The 16,042-nt window shown below is 40.3% G+C and overlaps 1 protein-coding gene across 8 annotated transcripts in view; it reads left to right on the plus strand.

The window, feature by feature from the left end:
- Positions 1 to 16,042, plus strand: part of Fgd4 (FYVE, RhoGEF and PH domain containing 4) — a 227,235-nt gene that overhangs the window by 167,229 nt on the left and 43,964 nt on the right. For 5 of the 8 annotated variants that reach the window (XM_021236542.2, XM_004855019.3, XM_021236543.2 and 2 more), the window contains exons 3-4: positions 5,821 to 6,004; positions 10,092 to 10,593. In XM_021236542.2, coding sequence (XP_021092201.1) covers positions 5,821 to 6,004; positions 10,092 to 10,593 — 686 coding nt within the window. Of the gene's footprint in view, positions 1 to 5,820; positions 6,005 to 10,091; positions 10,594 to 14,040; positions 14,061 to 16,042 lie in introns of those variants that run through there. The other 3 variants (XM_087200184.1, XM_013075927.3, XM_021236544.2) reach the window with 2 other exon arrangements.

Raw genomic sequence — 16,042 nt, forward strand, 5'->3', positions numbered from 1 at the left:
GTTTGGGATCAGCCTGGGTAATTTAGGGAAACCCCGGCTCAGATAAAATAGGCTTAATCCCCAGGGCCCTCCCCTCCCCACGCCCAAACACGCACCAAGATGCCAGAGGTGAGCTTTGTCAGTGCATGAGAGTTACACCAAGGAGATGGCCAAATATATTCTAGGGGTTGCAAAAAGCCCGAAAGCCTGAGAAGACCATAGCAAGTATCGGGTGCAGTGTGCAATTCAGCGTGACGGGAAGCCGGGCTGCGGGAGAGGACACGTGGGGTTGTGGCGGGCAGTGAGGGCAGCCCTGAGGCTGGTCGGAAGGAGACACCTGGCCTGCGCGGCTCTCCGTGTGTTACTAACTCTAGGCATACAACAAAGCTTTCCTAACGTGGCTTTGAAATTGTCCATGTCTTAGCACGATATACACCAAAGTGCTTTTATTCAGTGAGAAAGGCTGTGGTAGATGTTTTGGGCTCAGTGTCTAATCTTATGGCTGTAAGAACTTTAATAATAAAGCGGGAAAAGATTATAGTTACATACTAAAATTCTGTCCGAGTGCAGAAACTAAATCCAGAAATGATTTTGCTTGTCTTAAATATTAATGTCACACTGTTATCCCTATAACTAATACAGTATCTTCGGTAAGCAAAGTGAGTAAATGGAGGAGGTGAGAGGAGAGAGCCGGAGCATCAAGGCTTTCCATTTTCACGACTCTGAGGACTCCGAGGCAGCAGAGACTGATGATAAACTGTGGCCTTAGAATCTTCCTATCATTTATCTTTCTCTCCTGTGGTAAAACTAATTTGCAAAAAAATAATTTTTGAAATATTGACTTATTTTACAAAACCATTCTTTCTTTAGTGGTAGATTATAAGTTTCTTTTTACTTTTGTAATAGATTCTTGACAATATGGATTATGTTGATAGTGTAAAGAATTTCTAAGTGTGGCTATGATACAGGAAATAATACTGGAGATGAAATATGAAATATTAATCTCCCAGCCTGTTAGAGACACTGAGCTCGTGTTCTCTAAAAATCAAAGAATGAATTCGAGGATCAGTGGAGGTTAAGAGTAGGAAATATTTATTGAGAGGAAATCTCATGAGAGGCAGGAGGGGTCCCGAGTGGGTAGCTGGGGACCCCACGTTACAGAGGAGTTTTATAGAGCAAAATCTACGTGGGTACAACGTGGGCTACAGCCATGATCAACCAGTGACGTTCCAAGTATAGTCATTTAGGTAACAGTGACCCAATTGGGAAACAAGTCACGGAACAAGTGTGTTCTTTGTTTTAATAGTGTTTGTCCTTTGAGGAAGTATACAGGTCTGGCCAACGTGTTTTTATCTTGAGGCCTGGTCTCCAACAGATGTGTCTCCGGCCGCAGTTGTAATGTGTTTCACCTCTCCTGACTCTTGAGGATCTAGCCCTATCTGACTGCCTGTACTATTTCTACCTACTTAGCTGTCTGTAATAGCTAGACCTAAGAATTAAACTGACATAAGTTAGTTTAACAAGAGAAAAACATACACGTTTTGATTTTTTTTTAATTTGTATGTTGGAGTCTCCCTAAGAAAAATGGAGACCTAAAGAAATTGTTATACTTGAATTCTTGTATACTAAATAGACAAAAAATAATACATTATAAAAACGTGACAAGGGAAATTGACTTTCCCTCAGTTACTGAGGGAAAACTGGAAAGATAGGAGTTAGTTTAACAAGGTCTGTACCAATTTTTCCCAGCTGCCATGACCCATCAGTGGTCATGAGAAAGTTACTTTCCTTCTGATATAGGGAGGACGTCTTCTAGAGCAGTGATCCCCAAACTTTTTGGCACTATAAACTGATCTTGTGGAAGACAATTCTAACATGGGTAGGAGGGGAGCAGTAGTTTGGGGATTTGATTCTTGGATAAGATTCACAACCTAGACACTCCTGTGTGCAGTTCACAGCAGGGTCCTCGGTGGTGATAGTGGATATCCTTGCCTTGTTCCTGATTTTAGAGTAAAAACTTTCAGTTTTTGACCATTTAATATGACGTTGGCTCTTGGTTTGTCATAGGTGGCTTTTATCAGATTGAGACAAAGACCATCTATTCCTGTTTTCTGTACGGATTTATCACGAATAGGTGTTGGACTTTGTCAAATGCTTTTTCTGATCTTTTGAGACAATCACATGAATTTTGTCCTTGGCTCTATTAATATAGTGTATTACATTTATTGATTTGCTTATGTTGAACCATCTCTGTATCCCTGGGATGAATCCTACTTGTTCATGGTGTATAATCTTGATAATTTGTTGCATTCTGCTTGCCAGTATCTTATTGAAGATTTTTGCATCTATATTCACTGGGGAGATTGGCCTATAGTTCACTTTTTTGGTTGGATCCTTTTCTTTTGGTATCAGGGTAATACTTGCTTCCAGGAATGATTTTCAGAGTATTGCTTCCCTTTCAGTTTCATTAAAGAATTTGAGGAGTAGTGGCATTAGATCTCTAAATTTCTTGTAGAATTCAGCAGTGAATCCATCAGGACCTTGGCTTTTCTTTGTTAGTGGGTTTTTAATTACATCTTCAATTTAATTGACTGATATTGGGGTAATTAGAATTTTTATATCTTCTTGATCCAGCTTTGGTAATTACATATATATCTAGGATCTGTCCATTTCTTCTGTTTTCCATCTTATTAGAATACAGGTTCTCAAAATAAGTATTGATGATCCTGTGGATTTCTGCATGATCTGTTGAGATTTCAACCTTTTCATTCCTAGTTGCATGGATTTGAATCATTTCTTTCTATTTTTTATAAGGTTGGCTAAGGGTTTGTCAATTTTATTTAATCGTTCAAAGAACCAACTCTTCAATTCATTAACTGTTTGTATTGTTTTCTTAGTCTCAATTGCATTAATTTCTTCTCTGATCTTCATAATTTCCTCTGTCATACATGCTTTGTGCTTGACTTGCTCTTCTTTTTATAGAAATGTGAGGTTCAACATTTTGAGACCATAGTGCAATGAAATTGGAAATCAGTGGCAAAAGAAACCGCAAAAACTTCATAAACACGTAGGAATTAAATAATACCCTCCTGAACAACCAATGGGTCACAGATGAAGTTAAACAAGAAATTAAGACAGTTTCTAAAATTAAATGATAGTGACAGTACAGCATATCAGAACTTATTGGACACAATGAAAGCAGTCTTTCAAGGGAAATTTATAGCGGTGAACCTCTCATATCTGGATTCCCTCTCTTGCTGAATTAGATGCTTCTTCTTTGTTTCTAAAATACCTGTGTCCCCAGGTCCCACTTTATCAACATCATTAAATTGTTTCTCCACCAGTATCTGACCTCCAGGATGGTATATTAATTATTTTCTGTATGTATTTCACAAATTTACCAAACACAGCACAAGTAGTTCCGTACATATGGTTGTGAACATAACATATGTTCTGTTCTTTACCGTAGAAACTCCAGCCACGGGCTATTGGTGTGGCTTTGTGGTTTAGCACTTGCCTAGAATGTGCATGGCTCTGGGTTCCAGCCCCGTCAGCAGGAAAGAAGTGGGAGAGGTTTGGAGAAAAAAAAGTTTAAATCCCTATTCAGTATTTTACTCCTTTTTTATTGTTATTCCATCCCACGTATCATTAGTTATATGGTAACTACACAAAATTTCTATGCACTTTGGAGAACAAGTACATGATGGTAGGAAAGTGTTAAAAGATGGGACTTGGGAAAAGGCTGTAGCTCTGTACTAGAATGTGTGCTTAGTGTGCACAAGGACGGTGGTTTACAATAGTTTTAGCTCCAAAAATTACAAAGAACATACGTATATTCTTCTTTTCAATATTCTAGTTAGAAGTTATGAAATTATTCCTAATGTTTAAAGTTTTGTGGGTTTTTGTGTGTTATTTTCTTGTCTTAATGCTTTTATATTGTTCTGAACAGGATTTTTTTCCCCCTTAAAATTAACAAATGCAGGCTGGGGGTGTAATTCACAGGTAGAGCATTGCTTAGCATGCATGAAGCCCTGACTTTGATGCTCTGCACCACACAAAGAAAAAAAAATTAATATGCCACACTTAGATAAGCCCCTTCCTTCCTGGTGGTCATTGCACTAACCCTTTCCCTACTGTATCTCGAACACAAAATGTAGTGTGCCATTTCTCATTCAGATTTTCTTATGTTGAAAGAGAATTAAGTGAATTAACTGCTCCACCTGTAGCTTATTGTATTTTTTCTTCCCTTTAATAAATTAATAACTGGCTCAGCAGTGATGAAATGTAGGCCAGCGAGCATCTGGCCTCTATCAGCTGGCTGAGTTTATAAAACAGACAAGATAACTGAAAACCAGGGTAACCAGTGGGAGAAAATGGGGCATGTAATCAGAAAGAGACATGATTCCTCACCCTTCTTTCAAAACGAGGAGAAAGGTTTGTAGAAAATAGGAGGTGATTCTATTTGATCTGTTAAAACCAGTTATAAAAAAATAGTAATTAGGGCTGGGTATTTAGCTCAGTGGTTCCACTGCCTCCCTTGCAAGCACAAGGACCCGAGTTCGATCCCCAGTACCAAAAAAAAAAAAATGTAATTATAGGGCTAGGGATTTAGCTCAGTGGTTTCACTGCTTGCTGAGCAAGCGCAAGGACCTGAGTTTCATCCCCAGTACCAAAAAAAACCAAAACAAAACAGTAATTATAGCTGGCACCCACCTGTAATTCCAGCATTTGGGAGGCTGAGGCAGGAAGATTTCGAGTTTGAGGCCAGCATTCACTACACAGCAAGACCATGTGTCCCCCAAAAAAGATTATGTACATTATGAACTTTTACTCTGAATGTTAATCTTAGAGAAAAGTGATGTGAAGGAATTCCTATACTAATTATGCACTTATGGCATATATTTTCTCATCTGTAGTCCGTATGGGAATTTCTGTAGATTTGGTATTTCATCAAGTGATCTGTTCCTATTATGAATTGAGTGAAGAACTTACTAATAAACGAATGGTAGAGCAATGCAAGAAAACTATATAATGCAGCAGACAACGGATTTCTTTATCCCTCTACCCTCTTTTGCTGGATTTATGAGGAGGGGCTATTGTCTGGGTACCGGGCCCAGAACAAGATTAGCCTTTTTACCCCAGCCCACCCACTCAACCTACCTAAACCTTCACAGACTTAGGAAGTAAATAGTGGTGTGCACCACAGACTCTGGACTATGAGGGATAAAATTTGATCTAGATTCAGATGAGGTAAAGTACTTTTGTTAAATGGCAAGGTGCTGAATCAGTGCCACATTGTATTACTGTATTACTGTTGTCTGTTGCTGGTCTGTTGGATTTTATGTTGTTTAACTTAGTAACCCCAGAGTCTGGTGTATCTGTTATCACTTTGTTAGAAAACCTGTATTTTGGCAAGCTATGTATTTCTAGGATTTAGTTTCAAATGTAGCACCTTTTCCCTCTTGAGACAAATAGCTGTCATGGTATCTCTAATAGACTTGGAATGCTATAGCCTTATATAGATTTCTAGGTGTTAATCAATGCCATGTTAAAGATGAACTAAGACAAAAAGAATGACTTGTGTTTGGGGATAGAATTTTCATGAGATATGAAACGGACTAAAACAAAGAGAATAACTTATGTTTGGGGATTGAATTTTCATGAGATATGGACCAAATTTCTAAGATAAATAAAGGTCCCTTGGTTAAGATGGAGTTCAAATACGACAAGCCCCTTTACAGTAGTGGTTAATCCTGAAGATTTTTGCACCCAAGATACCAGAATCTTTACTGTTAAAGAACAAAATGTCAGTGAAATATTGAATTCTGTTCTTTTTTACAGTGCCTCCAAAGCCAATACATCTGCAGCATTCACCTTCGTCCAATATACACCAAACCCCCAGACATAAAGCTTTACCTAGAGCAAAACCCAGGATGGAGGAAGTTAAACCTGCCTCTGCTTCTTGTGTCTCAAAAGAAAAACCCAGTAAGGTATCAGATCTCATCAGTCGCTTTGAAGGAGGCAGGTAAGAGTTAACTTACAACGGGTATAGGCAGAGGGAGGAAGAAGCTAATTCTCGACAAGCTGCTAGTCATAGGTTTTCTGAATCAAAACCATCATACCATACTCTATTAGGTTCTGTAGGCCTTCAGCAAATACATCTGAAAATAACTTAGGGACTCTTGCCCTAGTATGACTTGTCACTTACGATATGTGACCAGTGTGCAGTACCCTAGGCTACCAACATGTTTGTGAAAGTGTGCTTTTTTATAGATGTGCAGTCTCTCAGAGTCCCTCTGTATCTGTCACCTTCTGTGGCCGTTATGCCTGTCACTGTCTGAGTTGGAAAGGCTGAGAGGTTGTCTGTCTCTTTGTATACTCCTTATGTTTGTAAATGTGCCTCCTGTGGGCTTGACTCATCTTGGGCCTTTACTTAATGTGAATGTTCTGTACCATTCAGTCCATCTCTCCCCACCCCCATACCTACCTTTGGTACATTTTACAAAATGATATAATTAAAAGCAAAATACTGTGCATGCTAAATTTCAGTTTTCTATTTATAGATAGAATTTTACTTTAGTCCTAGTGTATATGGGGAAGGCAACTGAAATATTATATGTATTTCTCACTTCAAGATAAAAACAAACCCATATAAACTGCTTTTTTATATATGAGACCCTCAATTGTGTATTCCCATAATCTATTACTAGAATTCCCATCACTGACTTAAATAGAATTTTATTTAAAAGTTTATCAGAATGATTTTTTTTTGTCGCCAGAAGTCTGTAATAGAACAGAACATATATAACTTCACTTTTATCCTTAAAACCAAGTATTTCCATTCACTCCAGTATAATATTTGGGAATGATTCCTCATTAGGCAGTCTTTTTTATTTGTAGAATTTATTATGATTAAATAAATTCATACCTTGGAGATACTTTTGGATTGTTCTGGAAATTGTGACCAAGCACAAAACTGCAGTTTCCATCCTTTAAAATAAGATTATGTTTAGTTACAAATTCTGGAGGAAAGTTTAAATTTAGAAACCTGACTTCATTTTCTCATTCCTGATTAATTTTGAGAACTTTCACCATCCATCTTTAAACTTCAGCATCTCCTGCTCCTCCATATAGGATTTCTAACATCTTTGCTCTCTGGAATGATAGCAATCTTTGTAAGAATAGTTTAATTCTCTTAAATTTTTTTTGCTCAAGGTAAGTTGATTCAACCATAATAATCATAGCCGAGATCTGATCTCTTCTGATTGAGATTCTAGCCGCCAGTCTCAGCACCTGTGTGATGGGAGGGTGTCACAGTGTGTGCCGGCACCCACGTCCTGGGGTGCCGCCCCACACGCATCGGTCTCCAGATGGTGAGGCCTGTATCCTTCACTATCTTGGAAGCCTACACTTTGCATTATTTTGGATGCTTCTCTACATGTGAAACAGACAGTTTTTCCATTTAATATCATCAGTTTTCTTCTACTCTTTCAAGCTGCACAGATTCATTGTTTGGCGCAGAGCTTGAAGGTTGGCACTCAGGAGTGATGTGCTGTAATTCATGACATTTTTAAGCAAGGCTGTTCGTGGGCAGACAGGGTGCAATGTATTTTGGGAAGTCTTCAAAGGGCCCTGATTTGGGGGTGGAGTCTACTGCTGACACAGTAGTGGCATGTCCTCGGTGGACAGCACAGAGTGGCCCCAAAGTGTTGGAGTGGCTTAATATTGCATCGGCTCTGTAGGGTTTTAATGGGAAATTTCTGTTTACTGTTGAGTGATGTCCATGTGTCTTCAGGGTAATTTTTGGACTGGATCCCAGTTATCACTGCCTAGAGCAGCGCCTTGTGGAGTTAAGGGCCAGCACTCGTCTTTGGGTCATCACAGGGCATGGACAGGAAGAGCCAGCATCTGTCAGAGTGGAGGCTGTCAGGATTGTCCTAGAGGGCTGCGGCCCGCTGCAGCTGAGGCTTCACCTGGGCTTTGACCCAAGTACTCCGTTTATTAAGGACAGCAATTTAAAGCAAACATTTATTTTTGACTGTAGTTTCTTCTTACTCTGTCCTTTTTCTCTTTTCTGCCAGAATTTATCTTATGATAGCACTGAGGTTCAGAATTAACTTTTCCCTGCAGATGTGAACATTGGCATTTCCCAAGGGCTTTGCAAAGCCAGCTGCTCCCTGCCCCACCGAGTTTCCAGTCCGCAAGGCAGCAGAAATCATCCAAGTACTGGTTCCGCTACTGCCACCCCACCGCCTCCCCGTATTCCCAGCCCCCATGCACATCCTCCTGTCACTTACAGATGGGACATTTCCAACTGCCGTCCAAAGCAGTCCTGAAAAGTCCTGAGCAGGCCTGACTGTGCTGCGGACCCTGGGAGATCGTTGTTAGGGCGTCAGACCCTGATGTGGGCAGGAAGAAGGGCTGTTTAATTCAGGTGCCCAAGGACTGCTGAGAGATGATCTCGGCCCAGGGTCTGAGCTCCTAGGGGCCAGTCCCCCGGTGTGGCGTGGCACATCTATTTATACTGAAAGCCTCCAGCTTCATCATGTGTAATATGTTCCCTACTGAATTTTCTGTCCCTTCCTGAGGTGCTGGACATTACCCTCATCTCTTTTCCTCCCTCCTCACATTCTTGTTGCCTGTTGTAATTCCTGCTTTCCAGTCTCCAGTCCAGAGCAGCAGTGGCTAGGGTGGGAAAGGCAGAGTGAAGAAAGAGGTCACGCACATCTGAGCACTGCTCCTCGCCCCCTGCTCACCCCATTATGTGCTGCCTCTCTGCCTGCTCCAGGGAGGACACTGGACTTCTTTCCCACCACGTGTCTGTAGCTATTCATTTGCTCCTCACCACATCCTAAATGATCCAATGTTATAAGGTAGGGTTAGACCGTGAGGACGTAGGCCACATGCCATCATTTTCTAAGCCTGAATTTCTCTGTTTGTGGGTCCCTGCTTTTAGACTGATGAAGAGGAAACATGATCCATTCAAAGGGTTTACTGTGGTTTGTGGCCCTGGATAACACCTAAGGAATTTTATATGCTATTGTGTCACTGTCGCGGACCTCATGATTGCTATTCTTGGACAGTCAGATATGTATCCAGCCCAGCTCAAACATGAGCACTGTGCTATGAAGTAGGAACAAGGCAGAGAACCAGGTGGCACCGTCTGCAGCTCACAGTTGTTGTGTCTGTTTTTATTTCTTCCCATTTAGGCCATAGGAATCTCTCAGCATACAGCCCGATGGTCCCCTCCTCACCCCGACATCCTGTGTGAAAATGCCACCAAATACTTCCATAGGAGAATTGCTATGTTAGGGGTGGTTCCATTGTCTCGTTAGTCCTGTTATGACTGTGTAGTGTGGAGGACGGTAAAGAAAAGTGACATGAGACGTAGAGCTGGTGATGGTATGCTGTCTCACATAGACTGATCCAGAAAGGCCGGAGTGATGAAAATGAACTTTCCTGGTAGAGAAGAGCCATTGCAGAGACCCTTGGCTGTGCACTTCTGCTTGTCAGGAGCAGGAGGAGCCAGGGGCACGGCTGGACACGTGATGGGATGCAGTGTGACAGGCGGGATGTTATTCTAGTACCTGAAGTCTAGTAGGTGTCACTCGGGCCTCAGTTTATCTGAGAGTGTGCAAGGAACCCTCTGAGTTTGTTCAGACTTGTAGACTAGGGTAGAAGGGATCAAGACTGGAAACAGAGACAGCTAGGAGGCTGCTGTAGCACTTACTAAAAGTAGGTAAGAATGTGTCCTCCTTCCAAATAAAATTAACTTGTACAGAACCAGTTTGTAAATTGGAAGCTGTTATACTTGTTCCTAAATGTGAAGGAAGTCAAAATCTTGGGGTAAGATAATTTTATTAAATAGAAATATTTCTCACATTGAAGTCTTCATTCAACAATCCAAGGAACTGTTTCAGCCCCTCTGGGTAAAGCTCGGGCTCCGCATCTTTATTATATCCTTATTTAAATGTGGTGAGCATCGCAAGAACCCATGTTTCTAACATCATCAGAATTAGAAAAAAATCCCCCTCAGCTGGCCTAAACTTGTCTTTATTGTAAATCTTTTCCCCACCCCAGTTTTCATGCATCCTTTGTATTTTATTTTTTAGTGCGTTGTCTAGTTACAATGATCTGAAGAAGGACTCTGCTGTGAACCCCAGCACTCCCCGCACCCCAGGCCGGCACGGATTGACACCCACGGCTCCACAGAAGCCTGTATCCCAGCACACAGTGCAGAGGCCGGGAGATGACACAGATCCAGCTCAGGCCGGACAGGCCCAGGTGGCCAACGGCATGATGGCAGCGCCACTGCAGCAGGCAGAGTGTGGGACGGGTGTGGTGGCCTCACCCAGCCAAGATCCTCCAGTTCAGGCCACCACGCCCTCACTGGAAGTGCATTTACTGAACGGAGAGCAAGAGGCAGCCACCACAGGCTCCATGTTGCCTGTCTCCGATGACCTCGATGGTGATGCTTTGGACAGTAGCTGCAGGACTCCAGGTGCAGGCCCAGAGCTCCCCCTGAAGGGAGAGGTGGCTGAGACTGAAGCCCGGCTCCAGGAGGGGGAGAATGGAGAGAGCCCGGGGGATCAGGAGCAGCACCCCGAGACCAAGGTAGAGCCCAAGGGGGGAAGCCGCCCGGCAGGGCACTGTTTAAACCGCCTATGGCACCCATAGAAAAGAGGAGTCAGATCACCCACACCAGCACCTGGACTGTCCTCAAGCTCTGGGTGCCCATGGGTGTAGATGTGATATTTTACTTTTCTTTTCGTGTAGTTTCTGTTTATCTCACTCTTGTGATTTCAAGAGTGAGAGTGGTGTGGAGACTTCAATACAGGAAAACCACAGATGCGCTGTCTTTATTTAGGTTTTTTGAGGCAGGGTCTTGCTAACTCGTGGCCTGCCTGGGCCTCCCGAGTGCTTGGGTTACAGGTGTGCACCACCACGCCCAGCACATTGTGTTTTCACCATATGGGAGGAAAGTATTGTTAGTCTAGATGTTGGTGCTACAGCTTTAATATTTATAGGCTGAATAAGACAAAATTGTGTAATCTTTGTTTCTGCAGAGTTTCTAATCTAGTAAAAATAGTAGACCTGGAAGTTGAACTTACCACTGGCAGATGATGCTTTTAAAGACACAGAATTAACAAATTATTCAACAGATTATATTTATAATGCTTTCCAAGCTTCTTGATTTTTTTTAAAAGCTTTCCATTACCCAATTTTATAATAAATGGCTTCATTATGAAATTGAGGCCATTTAAATATCATCTTCATTAAGCAATTCTTTTATAGAAGAAATAGTCCCAGAAAGCTGAAGTGGTTTTCTGAGATTACACTGCTGTATGTAATTAATAAACACAGACCCTTTGGGCCATGAGTTCAGGCAGGTGTTGGTGTCCCTGGTGCAACACATAAAAAAACCTAAAAGGTGGGCCGGGGATTTAGCTCAGTGGTTCCGCCACCTGCCTTGCAAGTGCAAGGACCTGAGTTCGATCCCCAGTACCAAAAAAAATTTAAAAAATAAAAAAAATACCTAAAAGGCAAAATGTAGGAAATATCAGAAGTGCCACAGCCATGAGTAACATTCGAGAGAGCAGTGGGACTGGGGTGAACTTAAAGTTCATATCCTTCTGAAGAGGGAGGTACTGTAGTTTGGTTTTGGTTTTTTTGAGACAGGGACTCGCTATGTAGCTCAGGCTGTCCTCGATCACTCATGGTGATCCTCCTGCCTCAGGCTCCCAAGTGCTGGGATCACAGGCATGCTAACAAAGAGCTGGTTTGCTGGTGCAGTATATTCATAATTTCCCTGTAATCAAGTAAATTAAAGTGTTTCATTTTCTTAATGTTATGATAATAAATTTTATTAGGTATATTGGAAAAGTTAGTGGGATATCATGGACCAAGCCATTAGAACCAGGATGCTACTCCTGGCAGTAACAAGGGCACTGCCAGTTTGCTTTTTATTCATGTTAGTGTATTAGGAATATTAATAACTATGACTTTCATCATGGGAATCTTGTGTATCACAAGTACAATAGCAGTATACTAAATTTCCCTCGAACTAGAAGATTGTTTACATCTCTGAAGGCAGTTTCCATTGCTTAGTCTCTTACTGATCATACTGAATAATTACGTGTGAGTTGAAAATTTGATAATTATAGGAAAATTTGTAAATGGCAAATCCCAGTCTTAAATCTATTTAGGAGTTTTTAATATTGCTGTGCTTTATTGGACATTAACATTGGCAGAATATCAAAAGGACTGATTCTAAAATATTAAGAGTAAAAGGTGATTCATGATTGTATTTAGAACTTTGAAGTAAAATCAACCTTAGGATATAATTTTCACTGACCCTAAAAGAAATCAAAGATACACAGAGCGCGCGCCGGTGGCTTATTTCTTCCAGCTAGTGAGCTAATTTTAAATACTGACTCTTGAGCAGGGAAAGTTTAAATAAGGAAGTGGGTGAAGAAAGTGACTCATTATCTTGGTAACATTATCTGAAACGGTCAAGAAACAGAACATTGCAAAGACTCTGTACATCTTGATGTGGTGGTAGATTTTAAGGTCTTTGTGCTTCAAGGAAGGTGTAAGGAAGAGAACCTAGAATTTGCAATGGGGATGAAGCGTACCACGAGTGTTTATGAAACAGCACGAGCCATTGTTATTAAGGGAAATGTGTTAACTGGTAATGATGATTGTGTTTGCTGGGTGGTATTTTTCCTATTTTACGTTAAATATTATTCTAGAGGCATGTTCAGAGAAGAGGCTTACTTGGTTTGGGAGAGATTTAGTAGGATTTTATTATTAAACTAGTGAAATGGTCATATAGCTGGCTTTTCTCCTAATTGGGCTTTTCAGCAGTAATGGCACAGGCTTTATGTGGGAAGGAAAAGGAAATTTTCTCTGCAGAGTTGTGATCCAAACAACTCATCCCTCCCATCTGAAAACAGGACTTAGTATCTATGGGAAGAGGATGTTTTCTTTCTGTTGCCCTGAGAGCTCCTACATTACCTTTCCTGGTTCCAAAATGCATACTTATTCATTGTGGTGAGAGGAAAATTTTTGTTAGATATATTTTACTGTAATTAAAAGAAGAAAAGAAAAAATTTTTAAATTTTAGCATATTATAGACCAAACAATTGGGACCGGAAAATCTCAGTGCTGCCTCTGCTTTATGCCCTCGTTAGCATTCAGGACAGTTCTTCGTGTGTTCAGGGTGTGTACATTGAATATGATCTCAGTCCTGTTGCTGATGATCCAGTAACTCTACGCTGTGATATGTGGGTATGGTACCTCCTGGCATACCTGTTTCTTAAACCAACACGTTGAACTTTTAAGACATAATGGAATATTTTGAATTTCACTGCATAGACAACTGAAAAAATTACTTCTTTTTTTATGTAATTGGGTATAGAGATTTTATTGAAACCAATATTAAACATAATGAACATTTTCCCAGTGGCCACCAAGAGTAGTGAGAAAACAAGGGGATGGAGAACAGAAGGAGAATTGCAAATGCAGTTCAAGCACAGATGCGTATTGTAACATATCACAAGCAATCGTTAATTGAGGACTGCTTTACAAAGAGTTCAGCTTGTGAACCTGTATCGTTGATTCTTCTGAGATATTTTGATTAAGATCACTTTCATTGGCAAGCATAAAAGATAAAGAATTCCTACTTGAATTTCTGCATTCTACCATACTCTAGCAAAGTTATTCTTTCCCAGTGATTATATTTTGTTTGTCTGTTTGGTCAGCACTAGGGATTGACCCCCGTCATTGCTAGCCCTATTTTATTTTATTATTTTACAACAGAGAACTGCTAAATTGCCTGGGCTGAGATTGAACTTGTGACCTTACTGCCTCAGCCTCCCAAGTAGCTGGTATTACAGGCTGATTAAACTTTTTGTAGCACCAGTGATCTAGATATAACCAATCTAAAGTAAGCATGGTTTTTTTTTTGGTACCCAGAATCCAACTCAGGACTTTGTGCTTGCTCGGCAGGTGCGGCACCACTGAGCTACATCCCTCGTCCATCATGTACTTTTTTTAAACCTCAAAACTAAAAGAAAATTGTGAGTACTTTGTGATACTGTTAGCTGTCACCCACTAGGCCTGGTATCTTTAAGTTTAATCATGTATTATACCAGATGAAATCTTCTGAAGGGGAGAAATTGTTAAAAGGAAACACATTGAAGCTCCTAAATTATAGGAAGAAAAAGACAAAGAATATTGTAGGGCACATACATCACCTGTACCCGCGCAGGCACGAGCCCCCAGGGACACAACAAGCCCGGGCCACAGGGGTAGAATTCCTGTCAGGCATGATGAATTTGGGGTATCATAAATAGCTACAACTTTAGTAAGTGTAGTCTTATGAGATGCAGATAGATTTTCAATATGTTTTAGAATGAATTTTATTAAAAATGATTATTCTTTCTCTGATTTATATACTAAGATGAGTAAGCTTTTGTTGTCTAAAAGTCCAGTGAGGGGAAAGCGGCACTTATTGATGGTGCCATACCCGTGTATGAAGACTGAGACTTATGTGGCATGAACCTTTGAATATACAGGATGCATTATAACAAGTTGGACTGGTAGATTATTTTCTCCAGTTTATTCAGCACTTCCTTCCCCCGTATAGATTTATACCATTGTAATATATATACATCAAGATAGATGTATATATATTTTATACTTATATTTATATTTGGCTTTATACAGCAATCAAATATGTTTTATATTATATTTTTATTTATATAAATATATATTTTATATTTATATTTGGCTTTATACAGCAATCAATATAAATGTGTGGAGTTGTCCTTTTAAGACTGAAGTTTATATAAACATCAAATCTTTGTTACTGACAACATAAGTTCAAGTTACTAATATATAGAAACCCTAATCATAAGTTACAAGGAATATAACAAAGGCAGATTTTAAAAATAAGTTAATCCTTTCTTGACCAAAAATGACAGAAATTCTATAATAAAATGATTAATACACGAAGAAGGAAGTATACACAAAGTTGAGACTTATAGAAACATTATTTTTAAAAACTGAGTTCATTTTCTGGTTATTTCTGATTTTTAATTAGTTTTACTTACTATATTCATATATACCAGCTGTTAAACATATGGAAGAAGGGAAATAATCATCGTTCATAAGGAAGAGAGTGGCCAAGTCCAATCCAGCAGTAAGCTGGGAGTTTAGAGCTATTGATGGATTTGGAAACTCTATGAAGCAGTTCACTGAGAATGCTGGGGAGAGTGGGAGGTGCTGGGGGTCGGGAAGAAGCAGGGTGGGGAGTGGGTGTGAGAGCTGGTGACAAAAGAGGGAGTGAGTGCCCCACTTGAGAGAATATTTCTGACCTCGTAACAACACCAGAAAGACTAGAGACGCAAGTGTGGGGTAAGCAAAGGGCAATTACAGTGGGCTTCTATACCTTGTAAGAAGTGCTGTTTTTTCCTCTAAAAACAATATTTTTGAAAGATCTTTTTATAAAACCTACGAAGTCACTAATCACTGAAAAACAAGAAAATGTGGTAAAGCGTAGAAAATGTAAAAACCATCCATAATCTATCCCCCAGAAAGAGTTGCTTAGATCTTTAACATTCCACCTTGTTTTTCTGAGCTAATGTTTGAAAAACCGTATCAGCACCATAATGTATGTTCACAGTGGATCCTGTTTTGTTTGGTTAGATGTAGGTATTTTCCTATATGAATTCAAACTTTCCATAGCCTAATACTATCTGGCCTCAGAGACACTCAGTGAAACATGGAGGTGACAACAGTGACACATCTGTGGGCTTCAGAAAGATGAGTCAGACAAAGCGGAAAGGAGATGGGGCAGGGAACATAGTTACGAAGCAACTGCTCTAATCCAGGTGTGAGGTGCAGAGGGTGAGAAACAAAAAAAGAGTGACTTCTGAGTGTCTGGATGTAGGGCATTGGCCACTTTCAAATCCTAGCTTGCTTGAAGTGTGCCATGTACTGAACTACAAGAGGGAAGACAAAACATATTTTGGAGGCAAAAAGGTTTTGATGTACTGAA

Source organism: Heterocephalus glaber, unplaced genomic scaffold (genome assembly GCF_053883595.1).
Source record: "Heterocephalus glaber isolate CG9 unplaced genomic scaffold, H.glaber_assembly_v1.0 deba00001733, whole genome shotgun sequence".
Lineage (NCBI taxonomy): Eukaryota > Metazoa > Chordata > Mammalia > Rodentia > Bathyergidae > Heterocephalus > Heterocephalus glaber.